Source organism: Chelonia mydas, chromosome 1, assembly GCF_015237465.2.
Source record: "Chelonia mydas isolate rCheMyd1 chromosome 1, rCheMyd1.pri.v2, whole genome shotgun sequence".
Taxonomy (NCBI): domain Eukaryota; kingdom Metazoa; phylum Chordata; order Testudines; family Cheloniidae; genus Chelonia; species Chelonia mydas.
This window is the reverse complement of record NC_057849.1, coordinates 223,946,701-223,973,349: the sequence shown is the minus strand read 5'-3', so window position 1 is coordinate 223,973,349 and position 26,649 is coordinate 223,946,701. Positions and strand designations below refer to the sequence as shown.

The 26,649-nt window shown below is 39.0% G+C and overlaps 1 protein-coding gene across 6 annotated transcripts in view; it reads left to right on the top strand.

The window, feature by feature from the left end:
- Nucleotides 1-26,649, top strand: part of ATXN10 (ataxin 10) — a 157,556-nt gene that overhangs the window by 55,404 nt on the left and 75,503 nt on the right. For all 6 annotated transcript variants that reach the window (XM_043536331.1, XM_043536288.1, XM_043536251.1 and 3 more), the window contains exons 5-7: nucleotides 1,891-2,055; nucleotides 21,037-21,117; nucleotides 26,034-26,199. In XM_043536331.1, coding sequence (XP_043392266.1) covers nucleotides 1,891-2,055; nucleotides 21,037-21,117; nucleotides 26,034-26,199 — 412 coding nt within the window. The remainder of the gene's footprint in view (nucleotides 1-1,890; nucleotides 2,056-21,036; nucleotides 21,118-26,033; nucleotides 26,200-26,649) is intronic.

Genomic DNA, 26,649 nt, shown 5'->3' with positions numbered 1-26,649 from the left:
CACTGCCCTCCCAACCACTGTTCTTACTGCTGTCACCCTTTCTGCTGCCCCTTCTTCACTACCTTATCCAGTTTTCTACTGATAAACTGTGTGCATATAGCTGTTAGATGTGTACAAACATATGAAACGTAAGCAGTTATAGTTTGGAAGAAGAAAACTGGAGTGGGCAGTTTAATTGTGACGGTGGATGAGGGGCAATTTATAGGAATTAAAGCAGGAAAGAGACTGGCTGAAGCTCTGAAATAGAGCAGATCAGGGAGCTGAGCTAGGGAACTGGAAGGCAGTGAAACAGCTCTGCTTTAAACTTTGTGATCCTGAGAGAGAAATCTTTAACTGATGATCAAGTTTTCATGTTTGGTGCTCAAAGTTTTTTATGTTACCAAGCTTTGAAAAACTTTGAACAGCAGACAAAGGAAGCTGTAATGTCCATTAACATTTTTTCTTCAGGCTCGCAAAGTTTCATATCAAAGAGATATAATGGATTTATTTATTGGCTCGTCAGCTAGCCAGCCCTCTTTTTATGGCTTTTCAGCCCCCACATTTACATATTAAAAAAACACAAAAAAAAAACCTATGCAAACTTGAAAATTCTCCCACAAAAACGTAATTGCTCATTGTCATCATAATCCGTCAGAAATGACGGGAGTTGTTAAAATGCATCATTCTGTGACATCACTGATATAGTGCAAATAAGACTTCTGGTGTCTCTCAGAAAGGTATTCTGAGATGTCTTCAGCAACCCGGGAAGTGGAGGGCGGGAGACTACACAGGATGGATTTGGAGAGAAAGTAGAGGGAGAATTAAAAAATTAGCTTATTTAGGAACATAGGAATTGCCATATTGTTTCAGAGCTGAGGTTCATCTAGTCCAGTATCCGGTCATTCACAGTATCTATACCAGGTGCTTCAGAGAAAGGTGTAAGAACCTCATGGTAGGCAGATGTGGGATAATCTGCCCTCTATATTAGGTCTCATCCTCGTCTCTAATAGTTAAATCCTGAAGCATGAGGTTTCAACCTTTTCAGCCCCAAGGCTTCAAAAATCATGAATCAAGCCTCAAAAAAAATCATGAGTTTGGCTTAAATATCATGAAACTATGTCTCTTCCCCCCCCACGCCCCCTTGTTTTCTTGTTTGAACTGTCATGGTGTGCTTGGGCCATGTTTTCAAACCTTTTTCTCCACAACTTTGAGGGCTAGAAAAAAAAAAAAATATATTTAAATGAAAACTGAGATTCTCATGTAATTACTTGATACAGAACCTACAATTTTAAGAAAAACACTAATTATTACAAGAGTCACAATAATATCCTGGAAATTGGCAACACATGTCCCTGTGTTGAGTACTTTATATCCTTCCTGATAGAACTTTCTGCAGATAACTATAGTAGAACCTCAGAGTTACAAACTTCCAGTCCCGAGGTAGTATTAACTCCGAGGTTCTACTGGTATGTTCTTTTTTTAATCACGTCTAGGCATCCCTGACTTCTGTTGAAGTTAGTGGGAATCAAGTGCATTTAGCACTTCGCTGGTTTGGGGTCTAACATGCAGAATGGATATTACTTAAGATGAGGAAATATTTGTGATATTGTTTCTTTCATATTAAAAAGTCTTTATCTTTTGGTGGTGAAAGGAATTATTTTTCAAAAAACTTTACTTAACTCCATTTTAATTTTAGCTTTGCAATTTTCCTTAAATCTGATCTCTAAGATTACTTGAAAATAGTTATGTTTCATAGGTGCCATTTATTTCATCACCTCTTATGCATTCCAGTGCTGATGGCTCTGTAGTTCATGAAGTTCTTCATGTTTCCTTTCTTATTAAATACCACTGCTACATTATTCCAGCTAGATTCTTAACAATAAATTTTCTTTTCTTTTCTTTTTTTTAAAGGAATTGCCTCAATCACCATGATGAGAAAATTATTACCTATTCTTGTATGGTACTGTTCACCTGCCTTAATTCAGAGAAAGTGAGAGAACTACTGGAGCATAAGAACTTGAATGTAGCTCTTGCTGTTGTAAAAATCTATAGAAAGCAACTGGAGTCTGAATGGTCGTATGTATCTTTTTTGATTTATTTAAATAGCATGGATAACTACTAAGATGCAAGTCTGGTTCACATAAATCAAAACTGAAGACACAAAGTAACTGAATTCAGAAGTCTAGGTTGATTAGGATTCTATCATTTAGGGCAAGCAACCATTTTTGTCAACTTCGTACTGATTCTGCATTTTGTTTTTAGACTTACAAGATATGCATTCCAAATTTGTGTGGAATAGAGAGAAATTTGAGTCTAAAATTAGCAACATACATCTAGTGAGTCAGTTAAGGGTCATATAATAACTCATTACGTTTGCATGCTGGTTTGTTGCTTCTCTGTCTTTGAGTATCTGTTTGTAAAAACATGTATTGAAACTTATTGGGTTTTGAAGTGGAAACTAAGCCAGGAAATAATCTTTCACAGATTTTGGTACTTGGGGTCTGACAGTAAGATTAAGTAGCAATGAAACATTGCATACATTAGTTTTCTTGCATGTCTTAAAAGTTCTAATGCAACATGCAACAATTAAACAAAAGTAGGACACAGAGGGTATGCTTGTGAATTTTGAGTGTTTCATTTTATTAGTTTAAACAATATAATCAGTGTTTTTACCATGTTCAACTTTATATGTTTTTGCTAATAAGTTACTGTAAACTGTGTTTTCAATTATGCATTTGTGACATGTTCAGCCTTTCCATCAGGATGCAAATAATCCGGTGCCAAGGGGTAAGCCTCTCCAGCACACCCCCTTGTGGCCCTGCTGCATCCCCTTCGGGTTCTTTTCAATCAATGACCAGACTTAGGTTGGCTTAAGAATATGCACCCACTTCATGGGATCCTATTTATTAAGTTTTCTACAAACGTTCACTGTTTGTGAGTTGCCCCAAATCACCCTACTTTGAGTCCCTGTAAGAGTCCTGGCCAGTTCTTTGTCCTGGTTGAGGAAACACCTCAGAGCCCCTTTCCTGGAGCTAAGGTTGTGATTCAAACAGCCTTTCTCCCCAGCTCTTCTCCTGGAACAGAGTAGACAACAATGGAAGAGTCACACTCTCTCTCCTTAGAGCAGGAGCCCCAGCCCCACTCCTTGGGGGTGGGTTATAATTTAGCCAGTTGTAGGGCCTTTGCTAGTTCCTGCCTCAGCTGATCACTTTCCCCTCAATTAATCCTCAGACTGGGAGGATCCAGGAGACAGCCTCCTTCTTCTACTGTCTTCTCCCTGCTAACTCAGGGCCCTGCCGGAGCCTTCTTACTCACTGAATTGTGTGCAGGCATTTGCCCTGCTGTGGGGGAAGAGGCAGCATTTATGCTGATCCTCTTTTCCCAGCTCATTCCCCATTGTGGGGAGAGGGGAGCCTTGCCCTGCCCTCTCTGCAAGGCACCTAGCCCCCGGGCTCTTAAAGATAAAGTGACACAATTTCCTCCCAGGAACTTCATTCCTGGGACCGCTTCTTCTCTCTCCACATGCCCCTTAGGTCCTCAAACTGAACTTTTCAACCCCTTAAAGGGCCATTTGGGGAGCTGACCACTGAGAACTACTTCGTTTAAGGGCCAGATTATCCCGTCACCTCCAGTTTTATTTAAATATGGGGGTGTTTGGAGAAAAAATACTCAATAGTGAAAACAAAAATATTTTTGCAGATTTTGTAGTTCATTATTTTTAAGATTATGTCTAAAGTCAAAATTTAACTTCTATGTGTGATATAAATGTTGTAATTTGGAAGAGATAGTAACGTCCTACTGGATATTTGGAAAATCCTCCAAAAGGATTTAGAATGACTAAAGGAAAAGCAAAAGTCATTTAATAGATTGGTTTTGTTCCAGTTTTATTTAAAATATTGTTTGTGGGTAGGCTCATAACCGGGTCAATTTACTTAGGGCATAGACAGTTTCCAAACAGCAAACTTAAAGTTTGAGGGTCAGGCAACCAGATTTCTATTTGAGTCTTTTTATTGGGAAAGTAATTATAGAATACATAAAGCAGCAAAATAAACACTGGACTATCCATTTGTTTGCTCACTGTAGGCTCATTCTGTTGACTTCTGCTTCATTAATGAAGACCTTTAAGTCGTGTGACTGTGGGAATCCAAAATTGCTGTGGAAGGAAAGCAGTATAAACAGTCTTTTGTCAGAATAACCTTCAAATGAGTAGGGAGCAAAATATTTTACAAGGTCATCAGATGAGGATAGAAGGGGAAATAGTAGGCAGAAGTGGTTAATCCAATGTCCATAATAAGGCACTTGCAGAATGTTTGCTCCCCCCCGCTGCCCCTTTCAGAATATAGAAGGTGTCACATTCAGTAAATCACATCTCCTTGATCACATGTATGCAAACTCAGGACACTCATGTAGACAGTTGGAAAGCCTATCTATAAATACACTTGGTTGCACTTAATAATTCCCAGCTATCTGTTATGATGGCATTTTGCTCATTTACAAATTGTTCCGATATTATTATTAGGAATTTAGGAGCCAAGCGACAATGCTAGACTTCTGTTACTATTATTTCCACTGTGACAGCTTGGTCACACCCATCAACATTTACATATCAGTAAAATTCAGTGGGAAGAAAGTAGTGTGGTTTTCAAGAAAATCAAACACTGAAAAGCAAATGATATGTATTTCACTTCAATGGTTATGCTGCTGCTATTATGAACCAGATTCAAACGTTTCACTGTCACTGTTCTGGCAGACACATGTTCACTTCTGTTGGTAGCATGAATTGCGCATAGGCTAATGTCTGCATATTGTCATAGTGAGTAGTTATGATTTTGTTATACCCGAAGGCAGCTTCATAAATACAATGTAGAAAGGCTTTTACTTCTTGACAAGGACTTGGGATCGAAAACTCCTTAAAGAGTAAATGAATTTTCTTTGTAGCTGTAGCTGAGCAGGACTGATTTCTGATTCATTAAGTTCAGTCTTGAAAAACTTAACTCCTCACCTGGAGGGAACTCAAAAGAATGTTAGATAACTTGCAATTACCAGCTGCCTTTAAAGGGGACTGTTGATGAAACATAGCCTCTTCAAAGCTGGCTCGCCTTTTACAAGTTGGCCGGCATTCTGTTTAAAATGTTCAAAGTTGGGGAATCTGGAAAGCAACCTTGGATAAGCCCCCAGTTTTTCAAATCTCCATCTATCCAAAAGGTTTTGAAACTATGCAGCCCAAGAATTATATAGTCTAAAATTAGAGCATTAATCTGTTAGCGCTGGTTCAAGAAAACCCAAACTGAAACACTCCACACGCTTTTGTCAGAAAGTAGCGTTTCATTGAAATCTAAAATTTTCTGTGGGAAGAGACAGACAGATGTAGTCCAGTTAGGGAACTGGGACCAGAGGAGAGAACAGAGGAATGAGGGAGCAGAAATACAAGTGCTATGATGGTACGGTCCCTCAGGAAGATGCAGAAATTAATACCTGAAATGTTTCAACATTTCTGAATCAAACTTTTTTCTAGAACATTTTGTTCCACAAATAGTTTTGATATTTTGTCTTTTCAAACATGATTTGGGATGAATACAAATGTCAAAATATTGCAGTTTCCTGTGGGATGGAAATTCTGTTTTTCAATCAGCTCTACTGTTTTCATGGTAGAAATGTGATCTTCCTTATTAATAGTGAAGGTCAAGAAAATAGTTGTGATAAACTGTCTCTCTCAACTAGGGCTGTCAATTAATTGCAGTTAACTCAAGTGATTAATGCAAAATAAATTAACTAGATTAAAAAATTAGTTGAGATTAATTGCCGTTTTAATCACATTGTTAAATAATAGAAAACCAATTTTAATTTATTATAAATATTTTGGATGTTTTTGTACATTTTCAAATATACTGATCTCAATTACAACAGAATACAAAGTGTACAGTGCTCTTTATATTTTTTATTATAAATATCTGAACTGTAAAAGATTTAAAAAATGGTAGGAGGCGAATTGAAAAATACAAGTACTATAGAGCAATCTCTTTATCGTGAAAGTGCAACTCACAAATGTAGATTCTTTTTTTTACATAACTGCTTTGGTTTTGGGTGCAATGTAAAACTTTAGACCACACAGACACACACACACTTTCTTCCCTTCCAACACCAAAAATATTTAAATAAATGATATTCTATTGTTTAACAGTGTGATTAAAACTGCAATTAATCATGGCTATTTTTTTAATCTTGCAATTAATGGCGATTAATCTTCTTAATCGTTTGACAGCCCTGATCTCAACATAATGAAAGTTAAGTGTTTTTTTGGAGAAGCAAAAGGTAAACCTGTTTCTTGAAGAGGAAAACTATAAAAGCAATACCATATTACATGAATGCATGATGTGTGTATTGAATATAATAAAAACAGGAACAAAAATTATTCAAACATTTTTAATTAAAAAACGTTAAACTACAAGCTAAATAGAAATGTCAAGAGACTTAGTTGTGTCTTCAGTTCAGCTCATATCATTGTAATACCTACTCAGTGTTGCAATGGACCTTTGTTTGTATTTTTCTTTTCTTAATGTACTAGCTTATTTATATTTTTGTTTTTGAAAAGGCCACATAAAATGCCCAGAATATATTATTAACTCACATGGAAAAAATAATGAGAATGTACTACCTCTAAGAGTAGTACTTGGTCAATACTAAATATTGCAGAAGAAAAACAAATATGTTGAACTTTTAGCAAGTTGGCAGGTATTTCCATGCAGATTTTTATATATTTACTGATTAAGGTTCAAAAGTTAAAAAATCAAAACAAAAATCCCTTTCTGCAGCAAAGTGCCTTTTTGCCACTATTGATTTTTGAAGTAATTTGCGGTGGGTGGAAGCAGGCATTTTCATGCTGTCTCTTCAATCTCTTTGTAGCTCTGCACTCAAGTTTATATGGAATGGACAAAAACATAATTTTGAACTCCAGCTGAATTTTTGGTTAACTAGGTTGCTTCAGTGTCAAACTTCAGGGTATATTTTTCCTTGCATATACAAGGAATGCCTAATATCCTAATATTTTGTTAGAGTAATATAACATAATAGCTGTACTTTGAATTGTGTTTGTTTCTTGGTTTGTCCTTGTGGCTCACTGTGAATGAAGATTATAGGGTAAATAGAAATTCTTTCTTTCTTTCTCTCTCTTTCTCTCTTTCGCTCTCTTTCTCTCTCTCTCTTTCTTTCTTATTTTGTTGGGACATCAAAGTATATTTCTGATTTAAAAAGCAGCTAGCCATAAGTGAAATTTAATAATTGCTTCAGTGTTGGTCCTGATGTGCAGTCTATGCTGACACTTAGCATAGCTTTGGAATAGTTTAAGCGTTCATAACATTTTACATTGATGATAAACAGCTCTTTCTCCCATAAAAGTTTTCTGTATCTGAAACATTCTTGTTGATATGACTGTTTCTCAGATACTAAGTGAGCTGCAGTTTTCTGCAATTCAATGTGTGAAAGACAGATGCTGTCTTTATTGGCTCCAGGATACGTTGACAATAACTTAAGATGATGGTGTATTGCGGTTGTAGCCTCGGTCTCAGTTTTATTATTACATTTAATTTTTTGATCCAGGCTCATGTTTGATTCATTACCAAGAAACATTTTTCACATCTAAGGACTAAGCCACTTTCCCCATGTAGTAAATAAATACGCAGTAGATGCAGCCAGGTAGGAGTGCAAAGATTTTTGTCTCTGTTTTCATTAACTCAAAGCTGAGTTGTTGTAATGCTTCTTTGGCAGGAACATTGAAAAAATATTTTGTCAGCAATTCATTCAAAATGTGGGGCTGTACTTGGACTCTCACTAGCACATACCACTAAGATTGCTTAAACGAATTTACATAGCCGCGGTATTGGCGGTAGAGCCAGTGCTTTGCAATAAAGAGTTCAGGCCTCTGTGCCACGGCTACCGCATTGCACAGCAACTTTTTAAAGCAACTGTAATGTTATATTTAGGCTCACTAAAATGGTAGACTTTTCTTCAAGAAGTTATGATGGCTGCCTGTTTTGTAAAGAATTGAATTAAAAATGTTCTTAATGTTAACATAATTCCTTCATACCTTGTTGAAATGCAGTCTTTTAATCTGAGTGTCCAAAGCAATTTGAAACTTGCTGTTCAGCACGTGAATAATATCTATACTCGTTCCTCTCATGTTAGCTCTTTGCTCTGCCAAATGCTGATTTTTGGTACTGGAAATGTTTCCTCCTTTTCTTAAATAATAACAATTTGTTCATAGCTATAAAATGTATTCATCCTTTTCCTTTTCCTTTATAGAGTACTAAAGTAGAGTTGGTCTACATGAACATTTAGATGACAGCAAGCTGAGGTGTAAATCTACCCCACAGCAGCCTGCCATGCACTAACTGTTTGGTGTGGACTTTGCCGCAGTGCACTAAAAGTTCCGTAGTGCATTTAACGGGAGTAGATTAAAGTGGACTACTTCTTCTAGTGCTTGCAGTGCTTGCCAATCCACCCAACAGCAGCTTAATCAGCAGAAAGAAGGGCCCTAAAGCCACCATGAAGTCTGGTTAATTGACACTCATCAACAACATTGACTGACAGAGACCACGTTGATAAAGTGGGTTGTTGTGCAGACCCCATGTGTAGAAGTTGGCTGTGCATATTCCTTGGCTAGTTTGGAACTTGTTCAGTAGAGTCCAAAGGTGACATGGCAGGTCAAATCCCAGTGGTCGAATGGTTGGATCAGCAACAAAGAAATCATTCCAAATGTCTATAGCTGACCACTCATCACGTTTAGGGTTGCTGCTGACCGATTCTGATCTGGCAGTTGAGACCACACAGTGGTGCCATCCTGTGGGTTTCTAGTCATTGGCCCAGCATTAAGAGTTCTCCAACTCAATGTTTAAGGTTCGTCAGCATCCAAGCGCAATGTAATCAAAGTGAACTATGGAACTTTTAGTGCGCAGCAGGGTTCACGTAGTGTGAGGCAGGCTAAAGCGGGATAGATTTATACTAAGTGTTTGTGTAGCAGACATAAGTGTTCATCAGTATTAGCATCCAATGAATTATCCAGGTAAATATTCACAATGCTGAAGTTACTTTTAAGGTTAATGCCATCAACCATTAGAAACAGAGAGGAGAAATATTGTGAATAATGTACTGCCTGAACTTTTCTTTCTCCCCACTGCTCCATTAGTCCAGTACTGGTGGGTTTTCTGCCTTTGACCCACACTTGGGAAGCAAATATCCTACTTGTAATCTTTGAACACTATCACTGGCATTGAAAGCTCTCCCTTGAATTGAGAGCTTTAGTATTTTAGATCATTGCTATAGATGACACTGACACAAAGTATTACCTCAGTTACTGGGGAGGCTCTGTCCCTTACTGCGTGGTCTTGTCTTTGGGGATGATGAGTTCTTCAGTAATTGTTTCCAGTGGCACCTGTATCTGGTGGGCGGTAATTAAGTCCAAGAAAGAAGTCATCTCTGTGTTGTGTATAAATCAGACTTTGTATTCAATCCTGTGACCATGTGAGATTAACAAGACTGAATGGTCTGGTTGCTTGTGTGGCATGCTTCAGAAATGCTTCAATTTCTGCCATCTGTGAAGTCACACGGAGTTTAATTCATACCTTTACTCAGCATCATTCTCTGAATTTAAGAGCTAAATTACCACACCCACCTCTGCACAGGTACCCTTTTTTAGGGACTTGACTCTAGGGTTGACTCCAACCAACTAACCCGTTTTAAAACGTTATCATTATCTATACTTTGTGCTAACTGGTATTTGAAATAGTGTGAATTAACTTGTTAGGTAATGCATTTTTAAACTGCCTCTCATTTTCCTAGTCTACACAAGTTTCACAGTGTACTTGTTTGTGGTGACCAGTCCTTTAGTCTTGTTCCTTTTCTGGGATCTGCTACTTCTGGTCAATCTCCTGAGAGTGATGATCTGCAGAGGCAATTCTATCTGTAATTGGAGTTCTCCAAAATGTTGCCGGGGCAGATGTATGTGTGATGGGGTGTACAAACCTCGTACTGGGCAACAAGGTGTTATGGGATTATTTTGGGCTCAGTCAGCCCTGCCCTGCCACACCTGCAGCAAATGCTCCATCTGCTGGAGGAATTAAAAGGCAGGGAATTACAGTAGCTCATTTGGGTGGCCAGCTGGGGGTGAGCAGACCTGCAGCCGGCAGCTGTAGGAGCACAGAGCAGAGGGAAGCCTGAAAGCTCTGATACAGCTGCCCAAAGGTGCCCTCTGTGAGGGAAGGGAGGACCCACCCCAGAGACAGCCAGGGAGGAAAGTATCCTGGGGACCTTGGACATTGGTAACTCCCTCTTATTACTTTTGGTTTGGATTTCTCCGCCAGGGGAAGGCCTTAGACTAAGCTGAGCCCCGGGGGGAGGTGAAGGGGATGAGAGGAAGGGGCCCAGGGAGGATAGCTTTAAGCAGCCCTGGTTGCCAGACTACTGGTAGCCTAAAAGGCTGTGGGTTGGAGCCTGGTGGAGCAGGAGGGCTTGGGATCTCCTCCGCACAACCTCCTTGAATGTCAGGGGTTGCAGCTGTGGCCGCTAAGCCACGCTCCCCAACCAGACCCCGAGTGAGGACCATTGCAGTATTCTCACCCACTTCATAGCCTTTGACTGACATTTTGAAGCATAAGAAGGAACTGAGTGCTTTCAGGGCTGAATGTTGTTGAAGTGTATATAGTCTGGCCCTGAATGTGTGGAACTGCAGTTGAGCTTGTACAAAGCCCTACTGGTTGCTGCCTTCAGGATCTTTCCAGGACATGTGGTGCTGAAGGACATACTTATGCTTCAAAGAGTATGGATCTGCATGGGCAATAGGTCTGCAGTTGCAGGTTAGTAACCTAACTTTCCTTGGTTCAATTTGACGAATGGCGTTAACAGAATTATACGATCTTTATTACTTTTCTTTGCTAAAGCCCAGCTGTACAATAAAAGCTCTTGTTTTCCAGCAGTATTTTCTGTCTTGGTCCTCTGTCTGAAAAGAGCATTTGCTATCTAGTGTGAGGGCTTAAACATTTATTTGATAGCTAGGGCTTAAAATACCTGTATTGCAATGTGTTAGTGGAGGGAGGTGCCCCTTTACCCATTGCCTGGAGCTCTCAGTCCAGGCTCCCGGATGCCTTCTCCTGGGGGAATTAAAAATTCTACACACAATATTTTAAAATTCTGCATATTTTATTTGTCAAAATAATACAATATTATCACGCCCATTTCAATTCTTGTAGTAATTTTTTTTCAAAATATCATTCAGTAATTATCTGTAACAATACAGACAAAAAGAAGATTCAGGAAATGTTTTTTGACAAATAGATTTCTTATGAGACACATTACTCAGAGATCTGTATTAATAATTCATTTAAGCTACAATACAGAAACGTGTTTCCTGCACCCCTTAGAAACAGTGCAAAGGCTTGAGAGAGTCAGGGGTAACAGGAGCTGAGAGAGAGGGAAGTAATTACTGGAAAGGAGCCCGTGTGTGAATTTCAAGGGTTGTTGGGTGTGCGTGGGAAAAGTATGCAACAGGGGTTTTTTTGGAGGGTGGGGAGGGATTGTTAGGGAGCCTCCACCATGTAGACCCTGGTTGACCCCTAGCCTCTCTCATTCATTCAGTCAGGCACATTTGCTGCTGTCCCCATATGTCCCTTCACCCCCATTCAGCCACCTTCTCCCTCATCCCCATGTGACCCTCCACCCCCCATCAGCCAGTCCCTCCCCCAATGTGTCTCTGCACCTCCCTCCCCCGGTCTCCATGTCGCCTTGTACCCCCAATCAACCACCCCTCCTCCCCGTCCCCATATGGTCCTGCAATCCCTGCCCTGTCCCCATGTGGCCCTGTAATCCCATTCCCATTTAGCCCGCTCCCCCATCTGCACCCCTCATAGCTCTTCTGAACCCCTGTCTGTGACCCCCGCCATGTGCCCCGTGCTGTCCATCCCCATATCCCGTGCCTCATGTGTGCTGTGAGGAAGGTAGCTTCTTGCCCTTCCCTGTGTGCAGGTAGGGCTGCTCCTGCCCAGGAGTGGCTACTCTCTGTTCTGGTGCCACCATGGCCCCTAGTAGGCGAAAGGAGTAACTGCAGCGTCTTTCCAGCAGAATGTATTTACTGGCCTGGGGGTGGGGAATTCTGCATGGTACATGAATTCTGGATGTGCTCAGTGGCACAGAATTCCCCGAGGAGTACTAATGCCTAGTGCATGCTCCCTTGTGGGAGGGCCTGTCTCTGATTTGTTGCCCAGGGGACCAGTGTTCCCTATAATGAGCTTTCCTGTCTGTGGAAAGTTTTAAACCTATAAGCACAGTCTTTTCCACTTCCCCCACTTTTACCTTCTTCTTTTCCTCCTCCTTTATTCACTATGATGGCTTGCAACTCAATCTTTCAGTATGATTTACATCATGGCTTCTCCTCTTCACCTGTTGTCTCCACCCACTCTCTCGTCCACTTGTTCTGGATGAATGGGCCAATAGATATTTCTAGCCCTGTAGAGTATAATTTATTTTGCTGAATATTTTTAATAGTATATTGGTATCACTCATACCCTTAAGTTTAAATCTTGACACTTATACATTAATGAAGTCAAATATGTATTTTAACACATTTTAAGCAGAAATATTTATTTCATAAAATAAGACTCTTTTCTCCTGATTATTTCTTGCAACAATCCCTACCTCTCTAAAGTCACCAGGTGGGAACTGGATGGGATTTTCCTTAAAAAGTCAATGCTATTTCTGTATCAGCTGGAGGAAATACTGTTCAGTGATGCAAGTACTCTCTAACTCCACCCATATGATCCTACTACTTTGTAGCACACTCTTCTTCCTCTCTGGGCAGGGGAGAAGAGAAGTCACGAGTAAGAGTTAGTGCTTCAAGTCAGTGCAGAGTACAACGAATGGACTTGCTAGAGTTGTTTTTTCCTTGTAAACTCTTCTTTACATGCAAACAGCTCAGAAAGCCATGCCTTAGGCTCTGGAAAATTGAAGCGTCTTTAAGAAATCAGATTGTTTTTCTTCTTCTTTTGGCTTGCAGTAATCAACAGCAGAAAAATGTGTTATGCAGCTGGGAAGCTACTATATGTAGAAGAAACCACCATAGGATGCCATATGAGATTGATTTTAAAATCTTGAACCTGCATACATATGTGTTTTTAAAATAATTAGGAAAAAGTAGTACAGAATTACATTATAATTCATCCTGATGAAGACCAATGTGTATTCTAAAAGTTGTTTATTCTATAAATGCTTTGCTGGTTCCATTAGAGATGGGAGTACAGTTCATACAATCACTTTTTCTGTGTGTGTGTGTGTGTGTGTGTGTGTGTGTGTTGGGGCGGGGAGGGAATATGTCTGTTTTTCAAGTGTGGGGATTGCATTTTTGACGGTGAAGGGCAAAGAACAGAAATTCTCCCTTTTTTTTTTTAAATGGAAAGGCGTAGTGCACTTCTTGGCCTCTCTGGAAAAAAATATGTGAAAGTGTGGTCAGCTGTCTGGCACTGAAAGTAAGGATTTTTTGAACATCCACTCTCTCTTTTAAACCACAGTTCAATGGTGAGTTTAAAGATTAGGTTGTGGGGCTCCCCTTCCCCATTTTCCTGGAGTTATTTAGTCCTAGCCCATGGAAATAAGCATGGGCAGAAAGCACTGCTGCTGTGGGCAGGCCTCTAACCCGTTGAGGCAGACTAAGGGAAAGACAGAGCTGTGCAGTAGAGTGCTGAATCTTGTGCCTTATATAGTATGCATGTAGTATATAAATCAGAAAATTTTACCATTCCTGTCTTTTTTTGTGAACTGGCAGTTAGTCTCTTCTCTGACAAATTAGAGTATTTCTTTCTCTTCCCTCTATTAGGCTTGTACTCTCCAGAGAACAATTTTGTGTCTAATTCCTGGAAAGTTGGCATGCTATCACAGGCTGCAGGTTCCAAAGGCAACTGAGGGTTTAAGTGCTACTGACCATTGGAAAACATTTAGTTAGTTGTAGTGCTATAACAGTTACTTATTATTTGCAGTAGGATTGCCCTGGTATTCAAGAGCAATTTTAGAAAACCTTTCTCCAATAAATCAAGGTGCACAGCTGGATCTTGCATTGTCTTGTTTCACCTCTTTTATTGTATCATTTCTTGTGAAAAGTGAGAGGGAAACATTCCTCTTTCCACAGATATTTGAGGTTCGGATGTGACACCTCATGGAAATTCTCCAGTTGAGAATAATGTTGTTCCCAGCTTGGATGTACTAAGAAGCTCCTTCTGGTTCCTATCAAATTCAGATGTTAAATCAAAAAGCAGTGACCCTGGTCAGTCACTGAGAATATGCTGATTTTTGGTGGTGTTCTAGCACGGTAGGGAAAGAGCAGGCCAGAACTCAAGATATACATACAAACATACAGTTTATGGATAGCCAGAGCCATTGGTCCATCTGATACCTTTATAAGAAAGTTGACCAGGAATTCTTCATTCGATTTTGTAATTTTTTTAAAGTATGCAGAATTTCCATCTTGGCATGAATGAATTTAAGTGTTAGCACTCTCATAATGTCTAGTGGCTGTTCCATGTTCTAGTAATTATGTGAGAAGAAATTTGTCGTAATTAGTAGTCTGAACCTTTTCCTTTCTGCTTCTTCCAATGTTGATCGTGTTATGCTTCTTCCTTGAGGAGAGAACAGGTCACAAGCCAGATCATTTTGTGTCCTATTTAGGTATCCGAAAACCACTATGAGATGAGTGAAAAATATGGTAGTAAAAGGGGGTGGTGGGGGGTAGATCTCCAGAAGTTTTAGAGTAATTCCACAAATATCTCTTTAAATATGGGGTTTGCATTTACTTCCCTTAAACCTATACCAGCAACAATTATTTCAGGTACTCATGGTAAATGTGTTTAGGCTAACCTAACAAATTCTTTCCAAAAAATGTCAAGTATAGATAACTGTTTGAGGCCTTCTACTTCTCTTGATGGTATTTCTCTGTGTGGGATGTACATGATAACTTTTGAAAACCACATCTGATCAGTTCCAAAATTTCAGTAAATGTTCTGTGCATCAGTTGGCAGAATCCTGCTAATTTTTTAATGAAAACCTCAAGAGGAAAATGGGAGACATGTAGAGCCCCTCATGTCTGGTTATCAAAGTCCACAGCTTTGACCAGGTCTATAATTGTCTGTAGATCGCAGAACCAATGGATGACAGCCATTAATACATGCCCATATAACACCCTTCTTGTGGTCCCAGAGGAGGATGGAAGAGTGGAGGGGAGGTTAACACATAAGAAGCTGGGGATGGAAGGGAATTGAAAGATGCAAGAAGCCGTTGGTGTGCTTGGGAATTTTGGCCTACCGAAGCAATAAAGTATGCGCCTTTCTAGACACAGGTAGGCTTAGACAGGAGCAGTCACAAGGGAAATTGAGGGGCACAGAGCATGACATGGACAAATAGAGCACCTGGCATGAGGGTGGGGTAGGGGTTCAGGGAGTCCCTGAAATAGAGGGGCCTGGAAGGGTAGTTCACATCGGGGGGGAGAGGAGGGAAGTGCAGGAATGCAATGAGCCCCTGGTGTGTGTAATGAGCTCAGTCTACAGAAGCGACAAAGCGTGTGACCCTCTCTCCAACTGTAAAGACAAACTCTGTGATTCAGCAGCAGAACCAAAACAAATATAAAAGTTAATCTGAACTTTTCTCTTCTAGACTTAAAAGATTATTCAAGGCGTTATGTTTCTTATGAAGATCCCTCTCTGAGGAACAGATATTATGTGTGCTATTGTGATCTCTGCCTGTGTTACCTCAAGATTATAGTACTGCAAGGTATTGTGTATACACTAGCACGCTAATATTTTTCCCCTGTGCTTTTGGTAAGTGAGAAGTACCTTGATGGGTGGGGTGGAGTATCTGGTCTAGAAGGTTGTGTGAGGGCACATTTATTTAATTTGCCATTAAATAACTTCCTTCTGTAAATTGATTTTTTAAAAATAGATTGTATTAGTCTGATGCAAAGCCAACGAATACTTTTGTTCCTCAAACGTCTTTGCGCAAAGGGTATAATTTTAAAAGGATTTTGAAAATCCTATTAAGAGTTGCGAGTGAGGCACTGTTTTTTGGTTTCATTAGTGGTTGGAGATTTAGATTGGACAGAGGAAGAGAATTTATGAACTCCATCTCTTCAAACTTTGGATGGTCTACCCTGTCAGTCCAAATGCTACACTTCAAACACATAGTGAACTATGGAAAAAATTACTGTTCCATTCCTAAGTATTTTGGTTTGAATTGCAATGATAGAAATAATGTGATGTATTCTCACTGAAGTCTTCTTTTGAAGATGAAACATTTAATATAGAGTGGTAAGAAGAGGATCACCATCATTCCATTTTCTGACGTGCAAGACATTGCTCTGTAGGGTTGCTAATGAATACAAATTGACTTAAATCTGGAGCACTACATTTTATGATAAAGTTCATTACTTACACCCAGCTTTGGTTGGACCAAACTCATTGCTCATCTGGCATGTTTAGCATATACTGGGCATAAATGTGGCTTATACCATTTCATCTTGGCTACCTCTCAAACTTAGTTTGGTACAATATATCCCTTGTGCTATTGTAAGAGTTTGAACAGAACATCTCCTATGTTTATCACCTTGTGAGAACTTGAGTTTTTTAGGATATTAGCCAAACACTTAATCTAAAGACAGCCCAGGAAATTGGCATATTTAACACTATTCATTTGTTGCTGAATTCTGGTTATATAACAACTGTAATTTTCACCATTTCCTTTACTAAATTGCAGTTGTCACCAGTTTATCCCAGTGGTTCTGCTGTTGGGCTCTGAGCACAATTAAACCTTTCTGAAGCACAGTGCGTGCATCTGAAATGCCTGATATTCAGTTAGCAAGTCATAAACAAACACCTTTTTATTTTAAACTGCGTGGGGGGGAGGCTTGTGGGCTCTTTTTTTAAGACTACAAAACAGAAGAGTGGCGGTCTTTACATCTTAACTTTTATTCCTTTTTTCCTGTTTCACTGCCACCAAAATCTCCAGGCATAGCAGCAGCGTAAAGGCATTTCCATGTGCCTTTGTGCATGCCTCTCTTCCTCCTCATCCCAGTACCTCTTTCGGTGTTGTGTGCTTCAAGTATGTTAGCACTCCAGTATTTTTATATGTACTCTATATGAGTTAATGGCAATGTGGGAGGACAGGGAAGAGGAGAAAGAAACTAAATGTGGTGGTGGAGATATCTGGGGATATGAATGAAAATTTTAACTTTTGGGATCAAGAAAGACAAACAGAACTGCTATGTCCATATTTATAAGCTGAATCCGTAAAACCACTTTCTGAAACATATTCCAGAAAGGTCCAAAATATGGGCTGTGCATCTTTGTACTTCGCTCTTTAGGCCTCTAGTCTCCTAGCAATGTATAGAGGACTAGCATGCATCGAGGGGAGAGTGGACCTGTACAAAGTTGGAATGCTTACATTTTATTGATTAATGCACATTAGGAGTGTGATTTCTTTTCAGCCCTATAGGGGTTTGTCTACACAGCATGGCAAAGCATGCCAGAGGAGTGTGATTTGTACAGTACACTAACATACTGCTCTAATTGCCCCATTTAGATCCTGCTGGCATGCTCTAAAACGTACGTAGAGTGTGTTAATTCAGTCAGTCCTGTTTGAAACAGGACTACATCAGTGTGAACTAGATACCTTTTAGAGTATGCCAGCAGGGTCTACACAGGGGAGTTAGACCACAGCATATTAGAGAGCACTACAAATCATAGTCCCCTAGTGTGCTTTGCTGGTGCATTGTGTAGACAGGCCTCAAGTACTAGCAGATTTTAAGTATACGACAAAAATCCAAGCAAATTGCCCTGCAGAATTATAAACTGAAAAGCCTACAAGTGTGGATTTAACTTTTAACTGCAGAATTGAAAATCTCAACGTAAAACATATTTCCTCGAGTGCAATTTTGTTGTATCCCACTGGTGGAAGAGATTTTCACATGAGGCTAAAACCAACTGTGAGAAGTACATTTTCATAAAAGCAAATTCAGCTACTGTTTTGTGGATTTCTTAATCATCAGAATAAGACAGTCCTATTTTGGTGTATTGTGAGCTATTAAAATGCAAATCCTTTGGTGCTGATGTTGCTATTCAGAAAGTCTGAAAATGGATTTCTTGCTTGTCCATGTGTTTCAGGTTTTGTTGGTTACTTAAATTTCTTGGGAGTTTACAATTTGGGAACCATGTATGGACTGAGGAAAATATACCTCTGTGGTTGATATTCTGGGGTCCAGTCGAGACCAGTGAGGGCCTGTCACCTTTGCCTTGCAACTTGGGATGCCTCACAATGTTTTGCTGCTGTAGTTCCCACATGGGTCATTCACAAATAGCTTGCCAGTATGCAGGTCACACTCTGAGTGACTGTGTATAGCCACAACCCTGGTTCAGCAACTCTGACCCCAACAGGCTGTCAGCAGCACGGTAGCCACACTCTGGGTTCCAGCAGCCTAGGTTACTATTTGCAGGGTGACCCAACACACTCCTAGTCTTGAATTCCCTCCTCACCCCCACATCTCCCCCCCCCCCCCCCCCGCAAAAAAACCCATGTGTTCTGCACTGTCAAGCCTTCTACTGCACAGTTCAGATATAGTAGGTCCATCACTCTTCTAAGGAGATCAGTATACAACAGTTTGCTACCCTAGTTACCCACTCAGTTTACAACACCAGATTAGTTTTGATTAAAGAATAAAACACGTCTAATTACAAAGAGAGGTTTTAAATGAGTAAAAGTATAAAGCATTAAAACAGACTACACTGGGTTCAAGGTGAAATTCTTACATGTTCCCAGCAATCAACTTTGACCTAGCTAGAGGTGTCAGGTTGTCCTTTGTCTTTGAAAATCTGGTTTTCCCAGACTTGTGTGGTGAACACACTTCAGACCTAATTTCAGCTTTGTAACTTTACATATGATGTTGCTACACACACTTCATCAAGATGTTATTGACCAGCAAGATATTAGTTTTCAATGATACTTCACAAGGCACATTTTGTACAAAGATTATTACAATAGTATGTAGGGTGTGATTACAGAGGTGCAGTCAGTCATAGTGGTGTGCATATGCATAATGGGGATTTAGGTGCAAGACTTCAATTTTGGTCAGTGGGAGTTGTGTACTAAAACCATGTAAATTATTCCATTACTGTGTAGAGATTTACTATAGCCATGCATATGATCAGCACTTATACATAATTGTTAATGCATATTTACAAAATATATCATGATTGTATTATCATAAAAATCTGTCATTTGTTAAACTGCAGCATAGAGTCTTCTGTACATAATACTTCTATCTATTGTGCTTTCTTCTTTTGAGGTCCCAGATTTGTTTACCATCACTTCTGGTCCTGTGTGGTTTTTAAGTGCAGCTACAGCAAAAAGTTTAAGCAATAGATAGCTTTCTTACCATTACTAGTTGCCTCTGGGGCCATGGAAAGAACTCCCATTGAATATCATGGCACCAGCATGTCACCATGTTGATTGATGAAGATATCAGACCCTCACAATTATGTCATTCTCTGCTATCCCAGGCTAGAAATGTCCCTTGCAGTATTGACTGTGCGGAGCAATAAGGTTCAAGGGCCGAAAGTCTACTAATTCCAGCTTGCTGTTGAAAAAGTCCTGTGCAAACGGACATTATCAAAAAAAAACTTCCCAACATTTTAAATCTTGTGTTTACCTACAGTGGTACTGTTTTCCTCCATCATATGCACAAATAATAATAAAAACCATTCCATTATAAAATGTGGCTTCCCCCCCCTCCCAAAAAAAAACACATTCCTCAGTAAATAGAATATGTGCTCATGGGTTGTAAAGCCCATAGATGTCATGGGACCTTGTACTCTTTGGTTGCTCCGGATTTGGTTGAGTTTTTGTATTCCAAACAGACTTTTTATTAAGGCTGGAGCAGTTCCATATGTTTTCCAGGGCACCTATGTATTGAATACACAAGCTGCTGTGGATCACCCCTGCAACTTTTATGTAAAGTGGAGCAGGGAGAGTTGGGAGGAGAGGGAGTTGGCTGCCTTTTTCAATAGTCCATCTTGTGGTCTTCAAGATATCCTGTGTTTGTCATATGACTCAGTCTAATTATTTTGGATTTGTAATCAAGGGTTGAATAAAATGTACTCTATTTACAGTAAGTATATAATGCTGCATGTTTAAATATATATGTAGCATGCTGTCAGTGCTGCTAGAAATTTGATATGAAAATAAACATGTTCAACTAGTGTGTTTGCAGAGCCAAGTAACTTGATAGTGAATATGGTGAATTTATTGAGGTCACCATTTTACCGTATAGTTGGTACACATTACACTGGATGAGTTACTGGTACAGGTAAGGCTTAGGAAGTCAGTTTGGTAATGTGGGCATTAGTACAAAGATAACTGTACCTGTAAGTCACTGCTTGGCAGTTTCCAAAAGTTAGTTTCTAATATTGGTTTAGGATCTTGTTATACAACAAAGATGTTTTCTTGGTAACCTGAGACTAGTATTTTACTCCTTCATGTATGAAAAAATCAGTGTCCCTTTGTTTCTGAGTTGTTAGAATTTTTTAAGAGAAAAAAGAATTAAGTAGCACAATTCTCTTGATTATTTGTTAGGTTTAGAAGCTTAGCTTCTGAGATGAATGGTATAACAATTTTCATTCTTGGCTTTTTGCTGAGGTCTATAAAGACTTGGTTTGATGTTTTATTACTTGAACTATGGTAAGATTTTTCTTTTCTATAACTGGAAAAAGACTTGTCCAGCTTTCCTTCAATTGTTGAGTAAATCTGAGTTGCATTGATGCAGATTGGTCTGTACTTAGTGGAAGATGTATTTAGAACATGAATAATTAGGTGTGTTGACTCTTTTTGTATCAGTTAGCAGGTAACACTAGTAACATGAAAGGAGCCATGTACTAATTAAAATTACAAACATCCAAAAGAGTAATATAAACAGGTATAGAGTAAATGTGAAATAACTACATTTTCACTGTAAAACCAGTAATGCTTTTTTCTTCTATTCTTTAGGTTCTTGATTGTTACAGACCATTTGCTGAAATGTCCAGAGCTGGTAAAAGTCATGTATGCCAAACTGAGCAATCAAGAAAGGTAACCCCAAAAACCAATGTGGCTTTTAGTATTTAGCATTCCATATACAGTATCCTGTTCACATGTTTGAAAAACTGTGTGGTTTCGTAGCTGGCACATCATCTCTAAATACATGTTTCTATGTCAGTAATGGTTTTAAATTGGTTGGTTAACATTACAGCTTAGCCACAACTGGCAGTGATTTATGTAGGGTTGCAGAATCCAGGTTGGCGCCATTACTCAATAAAGAAATACAAAAAAAAAAAAAATTAAAGGCAAGGTTTCATGCTTGTGCCTTGATTTCATAAGAGCACCGCACCCTGTTGCATTTGAAATATGCTCAGCTGTTCATACCACAGTTGTGATTACTAGAAATTAAAAGGAAGTCTGATAGAATGGATTTACTGTAGTTGGTGTGCTTCAGTCTGAACAGTTGAAAATTATAGACGTGTATTTGCTTATGATTACTTAATACTTTTTAAGATCTTCATTGCACATTTGAAAACTTGAGTCTAGAAAAAACAAAACAAGCATGTTGCATCTATAAAGACTCTGTTTTTTTACAAGGGGGAAAGTGTAAAATTTACTTAAGGTTAGAATTATTAACTCTTGAGAATCTTGCAATGTAAGCAGGGGAGACGTGGTTTAGAGAGGAGAGCTTGAGCTTCTCATGGTCCTGTGCACTTTACATTGCATGTATTTTGCCCTTATTAAAAGTTGCCACTATCCTTCCTATTACCATTAGTGGAACAGAAGCCACAAGATTGCATGAATTAGGTTGACCACCATCTCCTATCGCTTTTGCAGGTGCAAGATGCTGTAGACGTGGCCACCCGTCTCTTCATTGTTTTCCATGGGACTATTGTTAGGCTGCCCTCAGGGAAGATGGCTGCTCCCTGGGCAGTATGACTTAAAAACTGGACAGAGAACTATGAAAAGGCAGGGAGATGGGGAGAATGGGATGGCTTGAGACCTATAGCGGAATGAGAGCAAAAATATAGGGGCAGGTTTAACACAGAAGACTATAAGAAGGGCAGGAGACTAGGTGGAGCAGGGAGGGTGCCTGGCAGTGGAGGGGCTGACAGAATGGGGAAGAATAGCATCTTATCTCCTACCTCCTCCAGAACCAGGGAGTCCCTACTCAGATAATCAGTGGGGAAGGAAAAGTGAGTATTTTAAACCTCAAGCTTTTTTGTGGGGGGGGAGAAGGTATAACTAGTGATTTTTATTTATTTATTTTATGGGATTATTTGGTACTGAGTTAGTGTTAATTTTTAGTTTTAGCAGTGGAAAAGTTTGCTTGATTCGTCAGTTCGTGGAAGGGTTTAGGACTGCCACATTCCATCTGTAGCATGTGACTTGTTATGGTAAGGTGCTATGCTGCTATAGCTCGTCAACCTACCGAATAAACATTTTCAATGCACTTATTACACCTATTATGACTCACAAGAATTCTGCAAATCAGCAAGCAAAGTTAACAAACTAATTAAAAAAAAGGAAAATTAATCCGTGTGTGCCGATAGTTCATCTGAAAATGGTTAGTTTAGTTTTAATATAAGAGTTCTATATAATGTACTAGTAAATGTGCTGCAAAGTATTTTGTAAGGTCTTTAACATTACTAAGATCTCACAACTCTGCTATTGAATCTTATGCCTATAATTCCCTTTATATCATATTTCAGAGTGTATTCTCTGTCACACATGGCCAAAGAGAGAAAAAGTCCAGTGCATGTAAAAATGTTCTGACTGCCATTAGCTGGACAGAAAAGAGGCATTGTAAACCAGAACATAGGGGCATTATTGTCTCATTGTGAGACAAGTCAGAGAGACTTCACCATAAGGGTGCCACCTTGGGTGTCCATTAAAGCTGACTTTATGGATGAGGACAGAATGGATGCAATATTGAGGTGTCTGGGAGGACAGTTTAAGCTGACAAATACATACAAACTCTCTGTTACCTGTATATTTCACATTAAATATACTTATTTAAAATCTGTTTACAGGAAATTAACTATGTTGATAGCATTTGCTGGTACACAAATTAGTGGTGGCCCTTTAAAAACTTGCCCGTTGTCTTAGAGAACTAAAGTTTATGCAATTGGAGAACTGCAGTATTTGCACTAGTCAAGGTATTTTCTGTAATCAGGACCCAATGCACTTGTAATGCTGAGGCACTTGCCAAAGAGTTGCCCTGCTTACTGTGGAAATGAGCCCCAGAATCTCAAATTTCAATTAAAAAATACATTTCTGCCCTTTATAGCTATGAAGAAAAATCATTCAAATGTTAACTGAGTGTACTCAATATGGTGATGCGTGCCTAAGTCTGCAGATAGCCTGCAACAGTAGCGCTGAGTGGTCTGAACTGCCCATCTATCTCAGTGATATTCCAGGTCTGAAAACTAATGATTACACTTAAATGTTTGTGTTAACCATTTCTCTGTTGATGATTGTAGTTGGATGTTTCTGCAACAATAATATGCTAAAAGATTTTCTTTAAGAGCCAGTTGAAACCTGTTGGCATTTTGTCAAATTCCAGAGACTTCCCCAGCTACTCTCAAAAATATTTTGCAGAAATTTTAATAGAAACGTTTCTTTAAGACAAGTTAATGTAGAACATGCACAACACTAATTAGTTTTATAAACTAATTGCATGTTAGAATGTTTTTTAAACTAAAGTGTACATATTTACCATGTTATCTGTTTTTTAAAGGTAAATCATCTCCTTCATATCGAATCTTTTTATTCCTGTAGAGATCTTCCAGTTTCCCTTTAATCCTTTTTTATTCTTTTCACTCTGTTTTTTGTTTGTTCTTAAATTAAATTAAATCAACCAACCAACCTTCAAGTATTTGAATATAACTTTCAATTATTTGCATCTTGCTGTTTTGGTTTTATTTGAAAGGACACAGAAGCACATCACAGTGAATGGTGCAAACCTTAGTAAAATTATCAGCAGTAAAACAGTTACCAAAGTAGCCAAGTTCTATTCTGAAAAGTTAATTAGTATAAGTTGCATCACCCTTATTCATCATACGTACGGCTTTGCTGTATTCAGAGTCCTATCTGCTTACTGGTAGTAATAAAAATAAGAGCTTTTTAATTACTTTTTACTCTGATTAGTACTGCAGAGCCAAAATTTCTAAAGGATAGTCAACTGTATTCTATCCCTTTACGTCTTTAGTAAGTTCTGATGTTGTAAGTTGTACCAGCCCCTTTAAGATGTAATTTGAAGACATCAGTGTTGGAGAAGTCTGAGGGCCAACTTACCTTGCAGAACCTTTATTAGTGAAGATGCACGAGAAGGAAAGATCTGAGGTTAAATTCACAGGGCTGGCAGTTAACCTCTTTTTAGTTGTCATCTTTTCTCATATGTTATCTTCTGGTCTTCAAACAACTCCCCAGCCTCACCAAGCTCATCATCAGAAGCAAACTCCCCACAAATGAAGACACACCAACTTAAAGTAGCACCAGCCCCTTCCATAATAGATGCAAAACTTGCAGACATATCTCCACTGCTACGATGATTAATATTCCCCACAACACACTTTTCAAGATCTCTGGGTCCTACACGTACCTGTCACAACATGTGGTGTACCTCATCCATGCCACTAAGAACTGTGTGGATGAAACAAGACAATCCCTACACACTTGAATGAATTCACACAGAAACACCTTATCACCTATGGACCAACACTTTTCACAAAACGATCACTTAGTATCTGACCTCTTAGTCCTTGCCCTCAAAGGAAACCTGCACAACACTTTCAAAAGATGAGACTGGGAGCTTAAATTCGTGACTTTGTTAGATGCTAAAAATCATGGACTCAGTAAAGACATTAGATTTATGGCCCACTGACCATTCTTTGTCCTATGACTGCAGAAATGTTAACTGCCCGTTTCACCTTGAATTATTTCTGGCAATGTGTGTTAACTCCTTATGCTTAATAATCTGTTCCACCTTGTATTTAGCTGTGATGCTTTGAATACTTTCCCCAGACCTGAAGAACAGCTCTGTGTAAGCTTGAAAACTGCTTTTACCAGCAGAAGTTGATCCAATAAAAGATATTACCTCACCCATGTTGGCTCAGTGTCTCTCAATATTTTCTATATCAAATATGCTCCATTTACTTTCATAGAACTCAACAATGCTATTTTTTCAGAGTGTCTTTCAGAGTAGAATTGACATCAGCCATTGAAAAAATGACGAGATTTTAGACTGAGGAGGTTACCGAGTTTAATATCCTCAAGCATATGCATATCTAAGGATTCAAGTCATTCAAAGATTTCTTTATAGGCAGAGGGAACTAATACGATCTAACCACCTGCATAACACATACTATAGAATGTTCACCCAGAATTGAACCTAGTAATAGCTATGTTTCAGATTTAACACTGGTGGTTGCTCTCACTTTTAATGCTATCGTTCATTTACAAACTCTAGAAGGCAGCACTGTTACATTGATTGTTGCTAACTCTTTATGGTAGCAGTTTTCTATCAGGAAGGAGGGAATTAGTAGAAGATTACATACACAAAATAAAGTGTAAATGAAGGCACAGTTAAAGGGATGCTGTCAAGTAGTGTAGGTTGTGTATGTTTTTGTATTCTGTTAAAGATAACTTTAAAGGAAGATTTTACCTTTCTTCTCTCCACCCTCCCTACGCATTGTGTAGCATGTGCAACAACCGTAGCATTGTCAGGCACAAAAGTAGAAAATGAACAGGCTGTTTTAAAAGTCAATTTGACTAGACCTTTCTGGCTAGGCTGTCTCAGGTGAACGGCGTGTAAAAATTAATCAAAACATATGGTGAAAGTTAATTGCTGTCTAAAGCTCTTTTGCATTTTGAAAACCAGACATGATGTTAGTACCACAGGTGAACAAAGGCTTTGTAAATTTAGTTAACAAGTTTACCTACTCGTTTATTCATTTTAATTTCAGGATTACTTTGTTAGAACTGATAATGGCCAAAATAAGTGAGAAAAATTCAATGACCAGTGATGAAATGGCAATGCTCTTGAAAGATGCTGAATTTCTTGCGAGCCTTTTCCAGGAGAAATGTCGCGATGTGCTCAAATTAACTTCCGCTGCAAATACAGAAGATGAGGTAAGACTTCAGGAACACTGTGTTAGAATCTGAAGTTGCTGCCATGGGTTGGTTCATGTACATAAAATCACAGTTATCTCTCGCCTATATACTCAAACTTCCTTTGGATGGTAAAGCAGCTGAAGAGATCATCACAGTAATCTCTTGAAGCTTTTTGGTTTTCTTAAGAGTCTCAATTTGCTGCTGCACAGTGATCGTTGCCTCTACCAAGAAATGGGATAGAATTCCTCAGAAGACCTTTTACTTATACATGATATTGACTTAAGAATTCAGTGCTCACAGAGGATAGCTCCTTACTTGACATCACAGGAGGTGGTAGTAGAAAACAGTTATTTTTGATCATTTTTAGTTTGAGTTCGATGTCTTGGCTTATTCTAGTTTTACCAAGGGCTGTTCCTATTTTTTAAATTTTTTAATTGTGAATTTTATTTTAGACAAATAGTCTTACTT